Raw genomic sequence first — 17,672 nt, forward strand, 5'->3', positions numbered from 1 at the left:
ACAGAAAATCGTCGAATCCTACGGGGTGAAATTATCTTTCGGCGATTGCCGTTTACATCGTCCGGTAGCTTCCGTACTATGGAAGTTCATATTATAACGAAGGTAGGATCGGAGAGAGATGAAGGGACGAGGGGGGAGGGGGGAGAGGAGGGAAGAGGATCTACACAGTTTGCGCGCAGAGTCCGTAGGTCCATGGCTATAGCTTGCCTCTGCAGTTCGCCGGCTATTTCCCATTTGGCAGGCGAGCCAGACCCAGCACTTTTGGTGCCAACCGATAATTGGACGAATCACAGTCATTCGCTTCGCGCGAACTACTCTTCCCGTCTCCTTTCATCCTTTTTGTCTCTCTCTCTCTCTTTTTCCCTTAGTCTCTCCCTCCCTCCTCTCTCTCTCTCTCTCTTTAGTAAGTTTAGTGGACATGTTTCTCTTCTTTCTGTTCTTTTTTTGAATCTATCAGTGCATTTTGCCTATTTTTTTTAGCAATTTTGTATTTTGAGTCTAATATTTCGCATGCATATACACAGGCAGAGATATATTTGCCAAATTACGCTGTATCTGCAATTCTTTATCACATTTATTGAATTTTTCTTATTCTGAAAATTTTCAATTTATCTATAGATTTTATATTGAATATACGCTTTTAATTTGATAAGGCAAAACGATTAAATATAATGACATAAGCTTATATAAAACATGAGCTTGAAGAATGGAAACTAAGAAAGTTGCATTCGTTATCCAAAGATTTCGATATTTTGTATAATAATGAATTTTGTATGGAAGTTTATATATAGAAATAAAATTTCGTAAAATCCTTATAAATTGTAATGTTTAATAATCATCTTTATAATATACATATACATTTCAGAATTATTAAAATAATTATTTAAAAAACCTTAAATTTTAAGCTTCCATAAAAAAAATTTATTTGTAATTATAAATGTCTATAATTATAAAGTAATTAAATATATCTTTAATTTTTCAACGATATTTACTTTTGTTAATTATAAACACATTCTACATACAAACTTCTTCAAATTATTGATATTGATTATATTAGTTTTTGATCATTAATACACAGAAAAGGATATTGTAATATTTGCAACTTATATATTTTTAAATATTAATTGCCGCCTTCAATCTCGATATTCAATATATTATTGTATATATACATATAGTATAGATATCGCTTGCATATGATACATAATAGCATGTAATATACAAATACATGTACGTCGATAATATGTATCCAATATACATGCATATGCTATTGATTTGTACTACATTGACAGAATTAATTACATCTAGCTTCCTTCCACCGCAGTTGCATTCTTCTGTTCGTGTCTCCATTTGGAAAAAAAACAACTCATTTTCGCATATCGAATTTTCCCCATGTATACAAAAACCTCGCGAAGAGATCTCCATTCTCTCTATCATATGAATAAACTTTGATGATCGTGACAAGCGGTCAAGTTGCGTTTAAATAAAAACTCGTTATTTCCGCATTTGAAGCTCAAACATGAATCTCCGCACAACACTCGATGCTTTTTTTATCAGTAATTTATTTGCGAGAAAAACCGAGGCGTTATTTCCCTCGAAGTCTGATTAAATTTCAATTACGTTGTTGAAACCAAGATAAATAATGAGCTATTTACGTACGCGTAAATGCCGCGAATTACGCGTTTTAAGAATAAATCGTGAAATCGAATCGTCGATTTTAAAACAGCCAAGTATGCTTTCGCTGAAACCGCGAGCTTACATTAAAGACAATCACAGATTCACAGAGCATTAACCTCGCGTTCGAGGAGGCGATAGGATGGAGAACTCGAAGGGTGCGAGAGGTAGCGGAAAGACGAGTAAACGGGGCGGGGGAAGGGGGAGGCGGAGGTGGAAGAGAAGGGTACGTGCGGGAAGTATACGCTATCTGCAGGATCCATGCTATTTGCGTAAAGTGGCCTAATCTATCCCCATTGCCTCCTAACCATCCTTCCCTCCTCGATTCCGTGGTAACCATCTACGTTTAGACGGCCTAGGAGATAATACATTGTTTGCTCTTCGTTCGCTAAACTAAACCGCATTCGGAATTAATTGCACGTTAGGAGCCCGCGAGATAATTAAAGCCGCCCCGATTGCCTCCCACGTTATCCTAGATACGTTGTTAGAAAACGTCATCGTTGGACATTTTCGCGATGTATGAAATCTATATTAACGAACGTATTTTAATATAATTTATTTATACAGTATCGTTTTAGCTCCTGATATTCGTGACATTACCTGTAGAGAACGTTTTTGTATCAATTTATTTTCTCTATCAACGGAGTAAAGGATAATTTCAGAATCTTTCTTATATGTTATATGTATCACATATTTAATTTGAGAGAAATATTATATCTGATATATTTTTATGGCTCTCTAAAGTAAGAGATACATATTTAATAATATAGCTTTTTCATCTCATCTTTCATGTATCGTGTTAAAATAGCTGAAGCTTTGCTCAATATGATATCACTCGGCAAGTTAAACCACGTAATACGTTACATTGCTCCATTTTAATCCTTGTTAAAAAAATGTTCGAAATATGAAATCTTGATTAATCTTGTAAAGCTCCATAAAATCCTGCGATTATGCGCGGACATTTTTTTCAAGAATGTATGAGAGAATCGTCGTCGAGCCACGACGAGCGATTTGCGAAGACCCGAGGGAACCGTGATGTACGCGGCTCGAAATTGCGAGGACGAACACGCCGAGCGATAATCGGATCGATCATACCGGGGAATGACTCGCCTGCCGAAGGAAATTGGTCGTTAGTCATTCCACCTGGCCTCCTCCGAGCAGGAAACAATTACGGATTCGCAGTCAACAGAAGCGATTCGCGCTCACTACATTCCGAGAGAAAGAGAGAGAGAGAAAGAGAGAGAGAGAGAGCGAGAAAGAGAGAAAGATAGACAAGTTACAAATTGTTTTATCTCACTCGCTCTCTCTTTCTCTCTTTCTCTTTCAATTCGCGTCCGAGAAAAGCGAACGAGAAGGCAAACACAGCGGCCAAGCCCATCTCTATCGGTCGATAATCTATACGCTTTTTTCTCCGCGAAGGAACGCCCACGTCGAAGACCGGCAAGAAGCCATTGTTTCTCCGCGTACGGCCGGTTTGATTGTGCTAATGAAAAATGGGAAAGTAGTAAAACCGAGCCAATAAGGGAAGGGGCCCGTTCATGCCACCCACGAGGAGGGTTCGGCTGCCGCCGCCGCGGATGTGGAAGAAAGGACGAGACGAGAATTGAACGGTATCCAAAAGCGCTCATAAACGAATAACACTCATAAAAGATAAGATATCGAAGGATTATATCCATTATCATATATCCAGATACTGGAAGCCTTTTTGTCCGACTCTTTTTGCCTCATTTCCCTGACGTATGACGGATATCAGTCCCGAGTTACTCGCTCGCCAACTGCACTATCTACGAAGTATTCTATACTGTGTATGTTTCGCGAACGCGAGTGATATATTGTCTGCAAATACCAAGTTATGTACACTAGACTATCAATCATTTCGCCAAGTATAGTAAAGAAGTGGTTTTTAACTTTAGATTTTCAGAAATTATACGTATAACGCGTTATATTATTTTTGTGCGCTCGTTATGTATAAGTTTATATTGATACGAATGTTACAAATAATTTTCCTTGTAATTTTTCCAGTTCTTTGCACAAGATTATGAGAATATGTTTATTATGTAAATTTGCTCTCTTTAAAATTCCGTAAATGCTATTTTAAACATGCCGACAAGTAATATTAAATTCTCTATATGTTTATTATATCGTTTATATATTATTTGTTATAAAATAAATAATGTAATAAAATATATTTTTCAATTTTTTTACCACCTTTTTCTCTTTGCTTTTTTTTTCTTTTTAAAAGAGACTGAAAGAAAACCACTATTTTGAAATAATTATTCTATTTTACATAATTTTACTTTATATAAATTTTCAAGGAAATACCATTTTCTTAAATATTAGTATTCATAAAAGTATAACATAAAATATATTATAAATTTATAATTTTATTTTATTTATAAATTTTGAATTGAAAGAGAGAAACACTTGTCATACACATAGAAAATGATTGTGTGATTATCTGTCGATAAATTGCCTCTGGTGGTAAAAAAATCAAGTGCAATGTTATTTTGGTAGAGGGAGCCATCACTAAAACAAATTACACATTTTACCGTTATGGAAAATAGCATATAAATTCAATTTTGCATAATTCCATCCGAATACAAATAATTGTCTATGCTTCATATTATATGCAATTGTACAATGCTCTTATCTTATAAATTTCATATACAGTGATTGTTATTGAAATCAGTTGCGAAACTATCAACAAAATCAATTGCCGAAAGTTCCTTGCTCAAGGAACGCTTTGAAATACGCAATTTAGGCTGCGGTTGGGAAGACACTCTGGATGCTTTGAAACATCATTCTATCTTTGTTCTACATTCCATGAGAATAAAGATAGAATGATGTTTCGGAGCATTCATAGTGTCTTCCCGACCGCAGCCTTAATCGCACACATATAATTGATCTATTTGCTTAAAAAAATCACCTCTGATACACATATACTTGTTACTTGTTGTTATATATAATTGTTGTTATATATAATATATATTAGATAAAAAGAAAACACCAAAATACAATTGCACTCGCTGTATTTTAATTTGGGGGGGGGGAGGGGGGAGGATTCAGCTCTCCGTAAAACAACATGCAAATATGCAAAAATAAAAGTCGACTTACATTATCTGCAACAATGACTCGATTTGCTAGCCAATCCATCATCCGAAACTGCAATTTGTAACACAAAAATACATCTATACACACTACGAACGAGCAAGTTTTACCGCGCACAACGACGAAGCAGCTACTTCCGCGATTTTGAACCGGCCGACTGTACCGCTATCGCCCAGCCTGCTCGACACTGGAGACTCACGCTCACATTGTTGGCAACACTGCATCGCTGATAGCGACGTACTTCACGCGGTACACGCCGTGCTGGGAAGCGCGATATACAGAGTTAATTCGGCCTATCTATTATTACGCGATGATTATTATGCGTATAACAATGTAATCGCGGTGACAGGTGAGTACACATATAGTCAAGGTAGATAAGTCAAAGTGAGAAAATGAGCTTCGTTTTTCCTTGCAGGAAACGAGAAGCGCATCCGGTGGAATAGATTACCTTCCCCAGGGGTGGGGTCGAGTAATCGCTGTCATTTATTGCAAGCAAGTAATTGACCAGTAATGTCAATCGCGTGAGAGGCAATTAAATAACGTGGTCATGGCTCGACCTATCGTGCCGAGCCAGCAAAAGCTGGCCGAGAAGCTGACTATTTTGAATGATAGAGGTATTGGTATGTTGACACGCATTTATAATATTAAAAAAGCGTGTGGTGATGCCAAATCGAAGCCTGCTTTCCTCTCCGACAAGGCATTGGAGTCTTCCATCAAAGCGATCGTCAGAAAGTTTCCTAACATCGATGTAAAGGGACTGCAGACTATTACGAACATTCGTAATGAGATTATCAAATCCCTGTCATTGTATTATTATACATTCGTAGATCTACTAGATTTTAAAGATAATGTGTGTGAGCTTTTGACAACTATGGATGCATGCGGTGTTCATATGGATATTACGATTAATTTTGATTTGACCAAAGGATATTTAGATCTTGTAGTCATTTATATCAGTTTGATGGTCCTCCTATCGAGAGTTGAAGATCGTAAAGCGGTGCTAGGATTGTTCAATGCGGCTCACGAGATGGTGCATAGTCAATCAGATCCCAGTTTTCCTCGCTTAGGACAAATGATTATGGATTACGACGCTCCATTGAAGAAACTTTCAGAAGAATTTGTACCGCACTCTAAATTATTGAAGAATGCCCTGACTTCATTGTGGCCAGTATATCCTGGTAGAAACTTGTCTGCTGACACATGGAGAGCTGATCAAAAATTGAGTCTTGTTGGTAGTCCAGGCCAGATTTTAAAAGCAGCGGCAACAGACACTATGTCGTGCGAAACATTGAGCTTGGATAGAATAGAAAGATGGGTGATTCTTGGATTTACACTTTGTCATACATTCTTGAATCAGGAACAACCAAGCAAACTGTGGATCACTGCTTTAGAATCTGGTTGGGTGCTGGCATTATTTAGAGACGAGGTAATTTATATACATCAGTACATCCAAACATTCTTCGAGAGTATGAAAGGATATAGTAAAAGAGTTTCAGAAGTAAAAGAATGTTATAATCAAGCGGTACAAAAAGCTGGTTACAGGCATAGAGAAAGAAGAAAATTCTTAAGGACCGCTCTGAAGGAATTAGGCTTGATTCTAACCGACCAGCCTGGTCTTCTGGGACCAAAGGCATTACTGGTCTTAATGGGGCTTTCTCATGCAAGAGACGAGGTACTGTGGCTACTGAGACACGGAGATAATCCCCCTAATCAAGGCAAAGGGAAAGGACGAGGTGGCGAGGATTTGGTGGACCGTCAGTTGCCAGAATTGCTTTTCCATTGCGAAGAACTACGAGCATTAGTAAAGAAATATTCTCAGGTGCTTCAAAGGTATTATGTCCAATTTCTTTCGGGATTCGATGCTCCTGCTTTGCATCAGATGATACAAAATCTTCCAGTTTGTCCTGAAGACGAAGGAGCTATTCTTAGTGATATGTGTTCAACTATAGCTAGTTTGACTGTAAAACAAGTCGAAGACAATGAATTATTTGATTTCCGTGCCTTCCGGCTGGATTGGGTTAGGCTGCAGGCCTATATGTCTATCGCGAAGTGCAATATGAATCTGGCTGATAATAGAGAGTTAGCTTCCTTCATGGATACAGTAATCTTCCACACGAAAATGGTCGACAATTTAGATGAGATGCTAGTCGAGACGTCCGATTTATCCATCTTTTGTTTTTACAGCAAGATATTTGAAGATCAGTTCCACATGTGTCTCGAGTTTCCTGCTCAGAATCGATACATTGTCGCCTTCCCACTCATATGCAGCCACTTCCAGAGTTGCACTCACGAGCTCTGTCCAGAGGAGCGTCATCACATTCGCGAGAGAAGCCTCTCCGTCGTTAATATGTTCCTGGATGAGATGGCCAAAGAAGCTAAAAATATTATCACAACTATTTGCGATGAGCAGTGTAATATGAGCGATAAATTACTACCAAAACATTGTGCTCTGTTAATCTCACAAGTTGTTAATCGTAAGAAGAAAGACAAGAATAAGAAAAACATGTATGAGATTCATAAACCTGGTATAGAGAGCTATCGGAAGACACGGGAGGAATTAACAACGATGGATAAGCTACATATGGCTCTTACTGAATTATGTTATGCCATCAATTATTGTCCTACTATCAACGTCTGGGAGTATACTTTTGCACCGAGGGAATATTTGCATCAACATCTGGAGTCGCGATTTGCTAGAGCATTGGTGGGAATGGTCATGTATAATCCAGATACCAGCGAGATAGCCAAACCATCTGAACTTTTTGTCAGTGTTAGATCTTACATGAATGTTCTTCAGACTATCGAAAATTATGTTCACATAGATATTACGCGCGTCTTCAATAACGCCTTACTCCAGCAAACTCAAGAGCTGGATAGTCATGGTGACAAAACCATAGCTGCGCTCTATACGCAATGGTATTCGGACGTTTTATTGAGGCGAGTTAGTGCCGGCAATATTTGTTATTCTGCGAATCAACGAGCATTTGTCAGCTTGTCAGTAGAAGGTGCCATTCCATTTAATGCTGAGGAGTTCTCCGACATTAATGAGCTCAGAGCGTTGGCCGAATTGATTGGACCGTATGGTATGAAGATGTTGAACGAGAACTTGATGTGGCACATCGCCAGTCAGGTACAACAGTTGAAGAAATTGGTGGCGGGCAATAAAGATGTATTAATTTCCCTGAGAACGAATTTTGACAAGCCAGAAGTGATGAAAGAACAATTCAAAAAGCTGCAACACGTAGACAATGTTCTTCAGCGAGTTACTATAATAGGTGTGATTCTGAGTTTCCGGCAATTATCGCAATCGGCACTGGTTGACGTGCTGGAGGAACGCATACCGTTTTTGCTGAGCTCCATATTGGATTTTAGACATCATTTGCCGTCCGGCGATCCCATGCGCGTCGTCTCTGAAATGACGTCAGCTGCAGGCTTGACCTGCAAGGTTGATCCTACCTTGACGACCGCGTTGAGAAATCAAAAAGCAGAAGTCGACGAGGACGAACATTTGCTCGTTTGTCTACTAATGGTCTTCGTAGCAGTTTCCATCCCGAAATTGGCACGAAATGATAATTCCTTCTATAGAGCATCGCTCGAGGGCCATTCCAACAATATACACTGTATGGCGACCGCGATAAATAATATATTCGGAGCATTATTTACAATTTGTGGGCAGAATGACATAGAAGATAGAATGAAGGAGTTCCTTGCTCTAGCCTCATCCAGTTTGTTGAGATTAGGCCAAGAAGCAGACAAAGAAGCAACTCGAAACAGAGAGTCCGTCTATCTTTTATTGGATCAAATAGTTCAAGAATCTCCATTTTTAACGATGGACTTATTGGAGAGCTGCTTTCCATATGCACTGATACGCAACGCATATCACGACGTGTACAAGCTCGAGCATTCGCAACCGTGAATTCAACGAAGCTGCGAGAGAGAAAGGGTGCTGCATTTCTAACTTGCCACTCAGGGCCACTTTTTTACGTCCATACTTGTACCATCGGAGGCAATCATAAAGAATTTGCTATTTATATCATTTAGCCAAACGATAATTTCCTGAATGAAGCTAATTTTATGGCTAGCGTTGATGAAAAAAGTACAAGCTTATGTCACCGAAAGCACGAAAGAGTGGAGAATATGTTACGATTATTCGAAGATTGATAACATTAATCGATTACACTCCTCGACATTTTAATAAATGTCACAAGCTTGCGACATCGTAATATATATATTAGCGATTTTTTTACGTTGCTTGCAAAAAATCGCGTATATTGATTCGTATAATTGAGATCTGTGTTTACACAAATTTTATATAGCTGAATTTTAGATTTATATTGAAAGAATCTTTATCGAGGAAAGTTAATCGATGTACAATTTTGTCGAGATTCACAGACTTTCGTAACATTCGAAATGCATTTTTTAATATATAGTATTCTCTATAATTTGACGTCCAATTTAAAATATTTGTTAGTGCATAACTGCATATCTTAAATTTTACAGTCAAGTATTATAGTTTATGTAAAAGAATTTTTATTCCATGGGAACGCAGGATGTAAGCTCCCATCGATTTCAGGCTAAAGATCACGATATTCGTATATCACATAGGTATCATCACACTTACCCACTACGACTTTTTAATGTACAATTGTAACTTTTACAATAGTTTATATAATAAAGAAATTATGTGTACAAAACATGACTCGTCACTTATCTTTAAAATAAAGTTCGCTTTGCTTCAAAGATTAGATACAGTGGATAAATGTAAAATGTATGCTTTATTTAGTTTTTTACATTGTTTTTGTCTCTTTTAATCACATTAACGTAACACAAGAGATATTCACAATCATAATTTTTTTATTTATAATATCCTTAAAACACTCGCCGCATTCTAGACATTTTGGGAAAAGAGAGTCTGAAGCTACGTTCAGGCGCGATTGGTCAGTATCATGCTCAGTTATAATAATTTACAATAAAGAGATACACCTCAAGAACACACATCACTCAAAGTTGCACTGATTAAAAGTAAATGTACGGCACGAATGTAAGGGTCACTTGGTGTTTGGTGATATCCAAGTAACGCTTTCGAATAAAAAAAAAAAAAAAAAGAGTCTCAGAAAACAATCATCCGCGAAGTGATCGGTACAAAGGGCATACGAAGTTACGCTTAAATAATCCTGGATGCACGACGTTGATAGGTCACCACGTTTTTGGATTGATAGAAAAAATATAATCTCGATTTGTTCTTTTTTTTTTTGTTCTTCCCTCTCTAATATTATGTACAAGTGATAGAGTAGTGTGTGTGTGCATCGCGTCACAGTAATGCAACTCTGGATTAAGATAGATACATAAGTCTCATTGTCAGTAGTCTTGAAAGATTTCGTTCGGTCATTATCGTTATCGATGTGATGTACATATATAGTGACTTGACGTACATGTTGCACTATTGCAATTAACTGTGAGATGAGGAAGTTCATGACCATGTGAGAATTAAAAAATCGCATCTTAATCCAGACGCCGCGGAAACGAATAAGCTTAAGCTGTATATGTATTTAGAAGTCTGGAACAAATGATGAAGGAAAATTTATTCTTATCTTATACTCTCCTCTCGTACGCATAAGCGACTTCATTGTCAACTACAATAACTACGCCTTGATCCCATTCCACGCCCGTTTCTTAGGCTTTTAGCGAGACGTAACGAGGCATTGCTATCTATTCTGTCTTCTTTCTCGATATTCGTTATGTCGCGTAGGCGAACTTTGTAACTGCGATCTTTTTGATCATAACGTTCAGTCGTTCGAAATAGTAATGGCAGTGACATGGAAGCAAAAGTTAGTTTACGCATCGTCGTTCGACATCAGAGACATCAATTCATTCCAAAAGCGAATTCTAACTACCTCGAGATTGCTCATCAAATGGCAGTGGCTTGGAACGAAGTGATTGCCTAGAAATTCCCGATGACTCTATGAACGACATTGTTTCGCGCTTTTTCTTTAACATACACGGAAAAATCTCTTCTCACTCCTGCGTAAAATAAAATTTAAAAAAGGACGTATAAAAAGTCTTCTTTATCCGACGGCATTGTCTAAAATATTCGTTAATATCATTATTGTACATTAAGAAGACAACTAACATTTATTTTCAAAAAGCATTTCTAATGTGATATATAACGTGTAATGTATAACGCATTAAAATTAATTGAGTCATGCCTCGTTACGTTCATTGGCAGTAAATCTCATCCATGAATTGTCATGGATTGCTTGCATCGAAACAGACTAAAATCGTTCAATGATATCACGAGCGACTACGAATGGGGTCAAACGGAATTACTTGCCTATACGCAAGAAATCTCGAAATTTCTCCTAAATAACGTTGACCGTATGATTTCTCCGGTCCACGATAGATCGTCACAGAAACTTATACTTAAAACCTAAAGGCTCGATTACACGCATGTACAGACACTCGTTCGTCTCATCCCTAACTTCCGTCCTGATTACAAAATACAGAATAATATTCCGCTATAATACAGATCTGATATAAAAACAAGTATTTTTTGTATTCGCTTTACCATTTGTTATATAATCATTTTATAATCGCGCGGTATATATTTATATACAGATATACACACTTCTCGCGATCACTTTCTCACGTTCTCTCACTCATAATATTTCTTCTTTCACGCCCAAAGAACATTTACTTTCCATCCCATTTTCTAGTATTTTCTCTCGTTTGCTCCTTTTCTCGCAAGACTCCCATATGATCCATCATAATAATCACATTGCGTCTATTGTACATTTTCACACGATCCGCAAACTCGTATTATAGTGTCTTTTCTGGCACCTCTTCCCCTATTTTATAACCTTGCATCCCTATATTCATCTTTTTGTCTAGTTAAAACACAGTCTTAAAATTACAACGCAGAGAGTTGTGACCCAATTGTGGATAGACATAGAGATATATATTCATTACACCAATTGATATTTGAGAATATCATTAACTTTCTGTTTTTTATGCTCTACAAATTTCTACGTGACTGAAAAATAAAAATTAATGCAAAATTTCCGAATAATTATGATTTTAAAATAACAAAAATGATGTATAGTTACTGTGACTGTATAGTAATACTATTTATCTGCGCTGCTCTTTAAAATATTAAAACGTTCTGCTATATATAAATAATTTTATGCAATGATTATAAAAAAATTGATGAAAAGTTATGAAGTTGATCTCTTTTATAATCTCACATTTTTAAAAAATTGCATTTCTTCGAGTACAAAATGTTAAAAGTATGATTAAAAGGAGAAATATAAGTAATACAAATAACAATCATAAAAACCGAGATTGGAAAAATGATAAATTTGATTTCTAACAATAAATAATACATGTTCAATCAGCTTTTTTCTGATTAAACATATGCTACTTTGAAATCAGATCAATCATTAAATCTTCTGATTTGTTATCAATAATTTGAATACGCTTTTTATGCATATAATAATATGCCTTCAATATTATTCGCTATAAATTATATATCTAAACAGGATAATATAATCTAAATAGGATCGGACACGTTTGCATTAAATAGGCGTCGATAAGAGATATATGAAAAAGAACTCAGTCGTTTCATTGTTAGATTTGGCGTTTTGGAGAAGAGGGGAGTGCATTAATCGTATCGACAAGCAGTTCAACAGCACCAGATACGATTCACCTCGAGAATGAGAACCGATCTCGTGTTTCTCTTTTACGAGTATGCAGCTGTGTACGTGTGAGAGCCTATGTATATATATATATAATATATTGTATAATATAACACGTCTGCGTTTCGGTAAGAGGGCTCGTCTTTGGTCCGCTATACGCATAATCGCGCGTTTACGGTGCAGCCCCCGACTTAATACATAGATATTAAAAAACTTGTTTTTAATTAAATATAACTTATAACATTCGCAATAGGCGGAGATAAATTATCATCTGCAAGATATAACTAATTAATAATAATAGTAATAATTAGCATAGCCTAATAATAATCAATATCATTTTTTTGTCATATATATAATAGTTAATGGAATATCTTGCTATAGAAACGCATTATTTTGTGTTGCTGCTCTTATATCTCCTTCATAATCTTGCATAGCTCCATTCATTCCCCAATTGGCTAATACAAATTAGTATAAGAATAATACATACCGTTAATTATTATGCTACAATGGTACAGAGATCATGTGAATGACCTGTGATGGTTTGGTAATGGTAAGGTGCCATTTCGCTCCAGAAAGTCATTTATAATATGAAACTTTTTAGGTTCCTTAAAATTGCAGATATAATAAAAATACAGATAGAATATGTAGATAGATCATAATATTATCTGATCAAGAAAAAATTGAAACTGTTGTGGAATTTTAGTCTACAACAGTTTTTTTTTTCAATTTTCTCTTGATCAGATAATATTATGATCTCTTGATGTATCGAATTTTAAAGTTAGATTACACATTCGCTTTATTCATGATAAAACTTCAATCTGAATAAAAAACACTTTTTGGCTCGCTATATTTATCAAAATAAACGAAATACGAATAAAACATTTGCCTTTGGAAAACTCATTTATATATATGCCGCTTACACCAAAGGACGTATTGTCTTATTGCCAATTCCCCGCTAAACATGTATCTAATCTCTAACAAACGAATAGAGATCTCAATCATAGATCACAGATCTCTTAACTTTCGAGAGCGACATGCACGAGTATCGACATCTCGTGAAGGACGCCGTCACATAAAGACCATACAACCTTGGCCTTAAGTGCTTGTAATGTTCGAAGGGCGAAAATACGACGCGTTTTAACATCGCCGCGTTCGTCGCTGTGCGAATACAACGTCGATCGCTAAAGCGATAAATGAATCACAAGTTGCATCGATTTAAATTACTTTGATCATATAACAATGTCACCTTCGCATTGGCGAAGGCTGTCCGAAGCGTTCTAAAGTTTGATCATGCGACGAGTTCTTTGAATGGCGACGCGAAAGATCCGCGTGTATATTGATGATACTACATAAAAAAGATTACATATAAAATTCTCAGTACTCATGATTTCGGATATATACTCCGTTACTTTATTATCATAACTTTTGTCAATTTGATCTTCCGGGTCGCCGTTCGCAGCGTTAGTCTCTGCAGAAAATCACATCTACCGAACTGATGAAAATGAGAGATCAATTTGATCACCGACGTGTACTTTCTTCGTATCTACAACGCATCTAGTAACGTACGGCACTTTTGCACTTTATATGAATTCAACACAATTTAAATAAAAGCGCGTATCGTCGGACCTCTCAATCTGTTCGATCATTGCGATATTATCGCGCTGCATATCTCGTCGTTATTGCTTCGACCTCGATTATGAGACATCGTCGCGCTCCTTGAGCGTTGAACAGCTTATATGACATGGATCGATTCCCTTCGTGTTTGGCAATCGTTTCACACAACGACCCGTGATGCAACGCCGCGACTGGTGGCCCTAGTCCGTGACGACGTCCTAGGATCGTCACACCTTGTTGTGATGCCTCATCTCATAGGCTGCGCCCCTCCCCCCTCCCCCGGAGCTCGAATAGGCGCCGGCGTACAACTCTGGGTGATTGGAACGGCTGTAGTTGTCTGCTGACCCGCTATTTGGTGGCGCACTAGCTGTGGGAACCGAGCGATAGCCTGCTTAAAGTTTAGAAAAATGTTCGGCAATGAAATGAAACGCGTAATAAAAAGTAACGTCAAATATGCGAAAATAGAAAGGGTTGCTGCCAATATATTGTATATTAAGTTAATAAAATATGACAGTATAGGGAGAGTAACAGTTGCCGCGATCTCCATGCTTTTTGTGCATTCTTGGTGTACTGTTTCTCTCTTTCTAACTATAATGCCATTCGGAAAATAATAATTTAAGATCAACAAAATGGTGGTGAGATGTAAAATGAGAAGGAAAGAGTTCGGCTCCTATATGAAATAGGAAAGAAAAAAGTATTTTAGCTAGCATCCAGTGCAATGCCATGAACAATGAGCTAGGAGCAAATACAAGAATTTCTCATAGAGGGGGAGAAAAAAATATAAGCTCTCTTTTATTATATGTCATAAAATAAATGTGTATGTTTTACGTTATATAGAAATAATATTCACATATTTGCTCCTGTCAAGCATATAGAATATAGGCCCCAGCTCACCTCTGCAGGTCATAGAACGATAGTAGTGATGCGCGTCAATCAATGCGAGGGAGATGCAAACAGGAAAAGACATTGATGTAGTTGCGGGTCACACAAGAATGAGAAGACGCGAACAACGTTTACTTGGGTTTAATCCATATTAGCAATCCTTTCTTTCACATTAATATCAAAGTATGCATGTTTGATTGATGCTTAAGCACACGAATTAAACTCAAGCAACGAGAAATACGTAGATGTTTTAATATGCTAACACACCTTTCGGATAATATTGAGCACCTCTACCCTCTCCGTAACCATGAGAAGGTCCACGTGTTCCGTGTCCACCTTGACTTGGTCTTGGCGGTATACTTCTTGGCCCAGGTCCGCCTGCACCGTATGGATGTCGCTGTAAGTATGACAAGTAATAAAATATGCATTAATAGTATTGTAAGTATTTTAAATAATCTTTAATTTAAATTTTAATATAGAAAAAGTTTTGTAATATAACTTATATGTATTCTTTTACCATCCTTCTAAGAGTATTCATCGGTCTTGTTAAGGTATCACTGATGCGCCTCGCAGGCGGTTTTTTAGGATTAGTGGAAGGAATATGCACAGCACAACACTTGATAAACAATCCCATAAATATGATGAAACCTATGCCCATCAATAGCACTGCCCACCAAAATTCCTAGAAAGAGATAAGATAAGCGATAATAAAAAATTGTAAATCAATAAAATAAATAGATAGGCAAAATATCCGTTTGCACTTACAGTTATCCATTGTGCTACCGATGATAAAGTTTCTTTGTTGAACAATAAATTCTTCAATCTTGCAAGAGGTCCTTCAGTATCGACAGCTCGACATTTCAAGAAAACATCGCAGTAACCCTAAATAAAAAACAAAAGTGATTGTTCCATTTATTCTTTAAATAAAATGTTTAATAATGCATGCACGTTTTTTTACACAAATATTAAATAATATTAAATTAAATTTAATAATTTACTTGAAAATTGTCGCAAGGTGAACCAGGTCGAAGACTCATACCACCCTCGGGCAGTCCTACCATGTGCGCAAATTCGCTCGTACCGCGACATGTTGATGTATCAGTGCCATTTTGACAGGCTAATTCACAAAGCTTTCGCTTGTCGATGTTCGGTATAATGCTGCTCGTTAAAAAGCATTCTGTCATATTCCACTCTAGACAAATGGATCCGGTGCACTCTCCGTTGATGCACAACTGTAAATAATGTATCGTTGAAGCGAAAAATACCGATAATCGTCAAATCATATGCGAAATAAAGTAGCGAATTTACTTGAGTGCCCTCGTTGCATCTAGTCTTATTTGCTTTTGGTAGCGGTGCTGGACATTCGGATGATCTTCCACTGCAGGTAGAATTGTAACTACAGTCCGATTCAGCTCTACACTGGACTCTATGGGAGAAGGGAACAAACTGGCACGTATCACTCGAACAGCATGGTCCTTGACTAGGACTGTAAATGCATAAATAGTCGTGAGAAATGTGATTGAAAGAAATATCAGACGTGATAAATCATATCCGATCCTGTCAAGATCATCGGAGTTTTGCTTCTACACATACCTGCATTGTGTTCCATATTTCCTATTGCAACCTTTCGCCGTATCATTCTTCACTTTATCCGTCTCGGACACCTGTCTAGGATAGCAGCACTTGTCGACACATTCGTTGTCATCGTATCCACAATCGCACTCCTCGCCAGCCTCAACAATCTTGTTTCCGCAAAATGCCCCTGTAGATAAAAATGTAATAAATTTTATTGTAATACTTTATTTAAATACAAATTTTTCAGAATAAAAATTATACATCTATTTCTATTTCTACGCTAGAGAATGAGGGAAAATCTAAGATAAAAATACCAGTGAAACAGTTCCTCTTTTTATTATCCTCGATAGCATCTAGGACGTTGCTGATATTGCCAATGCTGCACTTTGAAAACTTGCTGTTGTTCGGTCGATTTCCGCTCGTCGCTGAGGCGAACATAATGTAATTACCGTCCAAGCCTCCCGGTCTGCATTCCGGCGGAAAATCATGCTAGAAAAAAAAGGTGATCGTTATCGTTACCTCTGCGCGTTCCATCATTCTCGAACAGATTATCGCACGTGTGGCAGAAAAACAATGTTTTTTTTTTGCTTACCGGTGATCCGAAGTTATGGCCTATCTCATGCGCCAAAGTCAGTTGTGATACCTTGGGCGGCACTCGACTGTTGTAATTCACGAAAGTTATGATACCGGTGTTCAGGGATCTCTTAGTGGACTGATACAGGCCGGACACCGTTTCGGTATAAGTCTTGAACTTCTCGCAAATACCACCGGACGCGCCTGACGCGGATGCAACCCAAGCGAGTCCAAGGGTGCCTCCGGTGAAGTCCCTGTTGACAAAGCATGAAATAACGTTTGGGAACCAGTCACAGTAAACAGACACGGCGTGATACGTTCTATTATTCGTTCACCTGTAAGTGAAGACATAGGCGAGACAGAAGTCCTCGTGATTCGAAAGGGAATGCAGGTTCAAGAAGTTACTGACGTCGATGTTCTCCAAGCAGAACGGATTTGGTTCGCTGAATGGCGCTTGAGGCGTACACGCCGTCTCGTCATCGATCTGATATCAGATATAGTAAATGTCAGTCATACGAGAGAATGCTCACCGGGAGATTGGTACTATTTTCGACACGC

The 17,672-nt window shown here is 37.5% G+C and overlaps 2 protein-coding genes across 4 annotated transcripts in view; one reads left to right on the forward strand and one right to left on the reverse strand.

The window, feature by feature from the left end:
• The first annotated feature begins 4,992 nt into the window (after positions 1-4,992).
• Positions 4,993-9,542, forward strand: Hem (Nck associated protein 1 Hem). The gene is made up of 2 exons (XM_083085568.1): positions 4,993-5,128; positions 5,195-9,542. Exon 2 carries the CDS (start codon positions 5,327-5,329, stop codon positions 8,693-8,695), a length of 3,369 nt encoding a protein of 1,122 aa, XP_082941694.1. The 5' UTR covers positions 4,993-5,128; positions 5,195-5,326; the 3' UTR covers positions 8,696-9,542.
• Kuz (zinc-dependent metalloprotease kuz) overlaps positions 9,536-17,672 on the reverse strand; it is a 112,274-nt gene continuing 104,137 nt past the window's right edge. The window contains exons 6-15 of one of the 3 annotated variants that reach the window (XM_083085571.1): positions 17,450-17,598; positions 17,134-17,368; positions 16,856-17,030; positions 16,560-16,728; positions 16,275-16,452; positions 15,965-16,198; positions 15,732-15,848; positions 15,484-15,648; positions 15,234-15,363; positions 9,536-14,475 (exon numbers count right to left, since the gene is read on the reverse strand). In XM_083085571.1, the coding sequence (XP_082941697.1) occupies positions 14,312-14,475; positions 15,234-15,363; positions 15,484-15,648; positions 15,732-15,848; positions 15,965-16,198; positions 16,275-16,452; positions 16,560-16,728; positions 16,856-17,030; positions 17,134-17,368; positions 17,450-17,598 (1,716 nt within the window). In that variant the 3' untranslated portion in view covers positions 9,536-14,311. The remainder of the gene's footprint in view (positions 14,476-15,233; positions 15,364-15,483; positions 15,649-15,731; positions 15,849-15,964; positions 16,199-16,274; positions 16,453-16,559; positions 16,729-16,855; positions 17,031-17,133; positions 17,369-17,449; positions 17,599-17,672) is intronic. The other 2 variants (XM_083085570.1, XM_083085569.1) reach the window with 2 other exon arrangements.

This window comes from Camponotus vicinus, unplaced genomic scaffold, assembly GCF_025532165.1.
Source record: "Camponotus vicinus isolate PSW18456_S1 unplaced genomic scaffold, iyCamVici1.0 SCAF_12, whole genome shotgun sequence".
NCBI lineage: Eukaryota > Metazoa > Arthropoda > Insecta > Hymenoptera > Formicidae > Camponotus > Camponotus vicinus.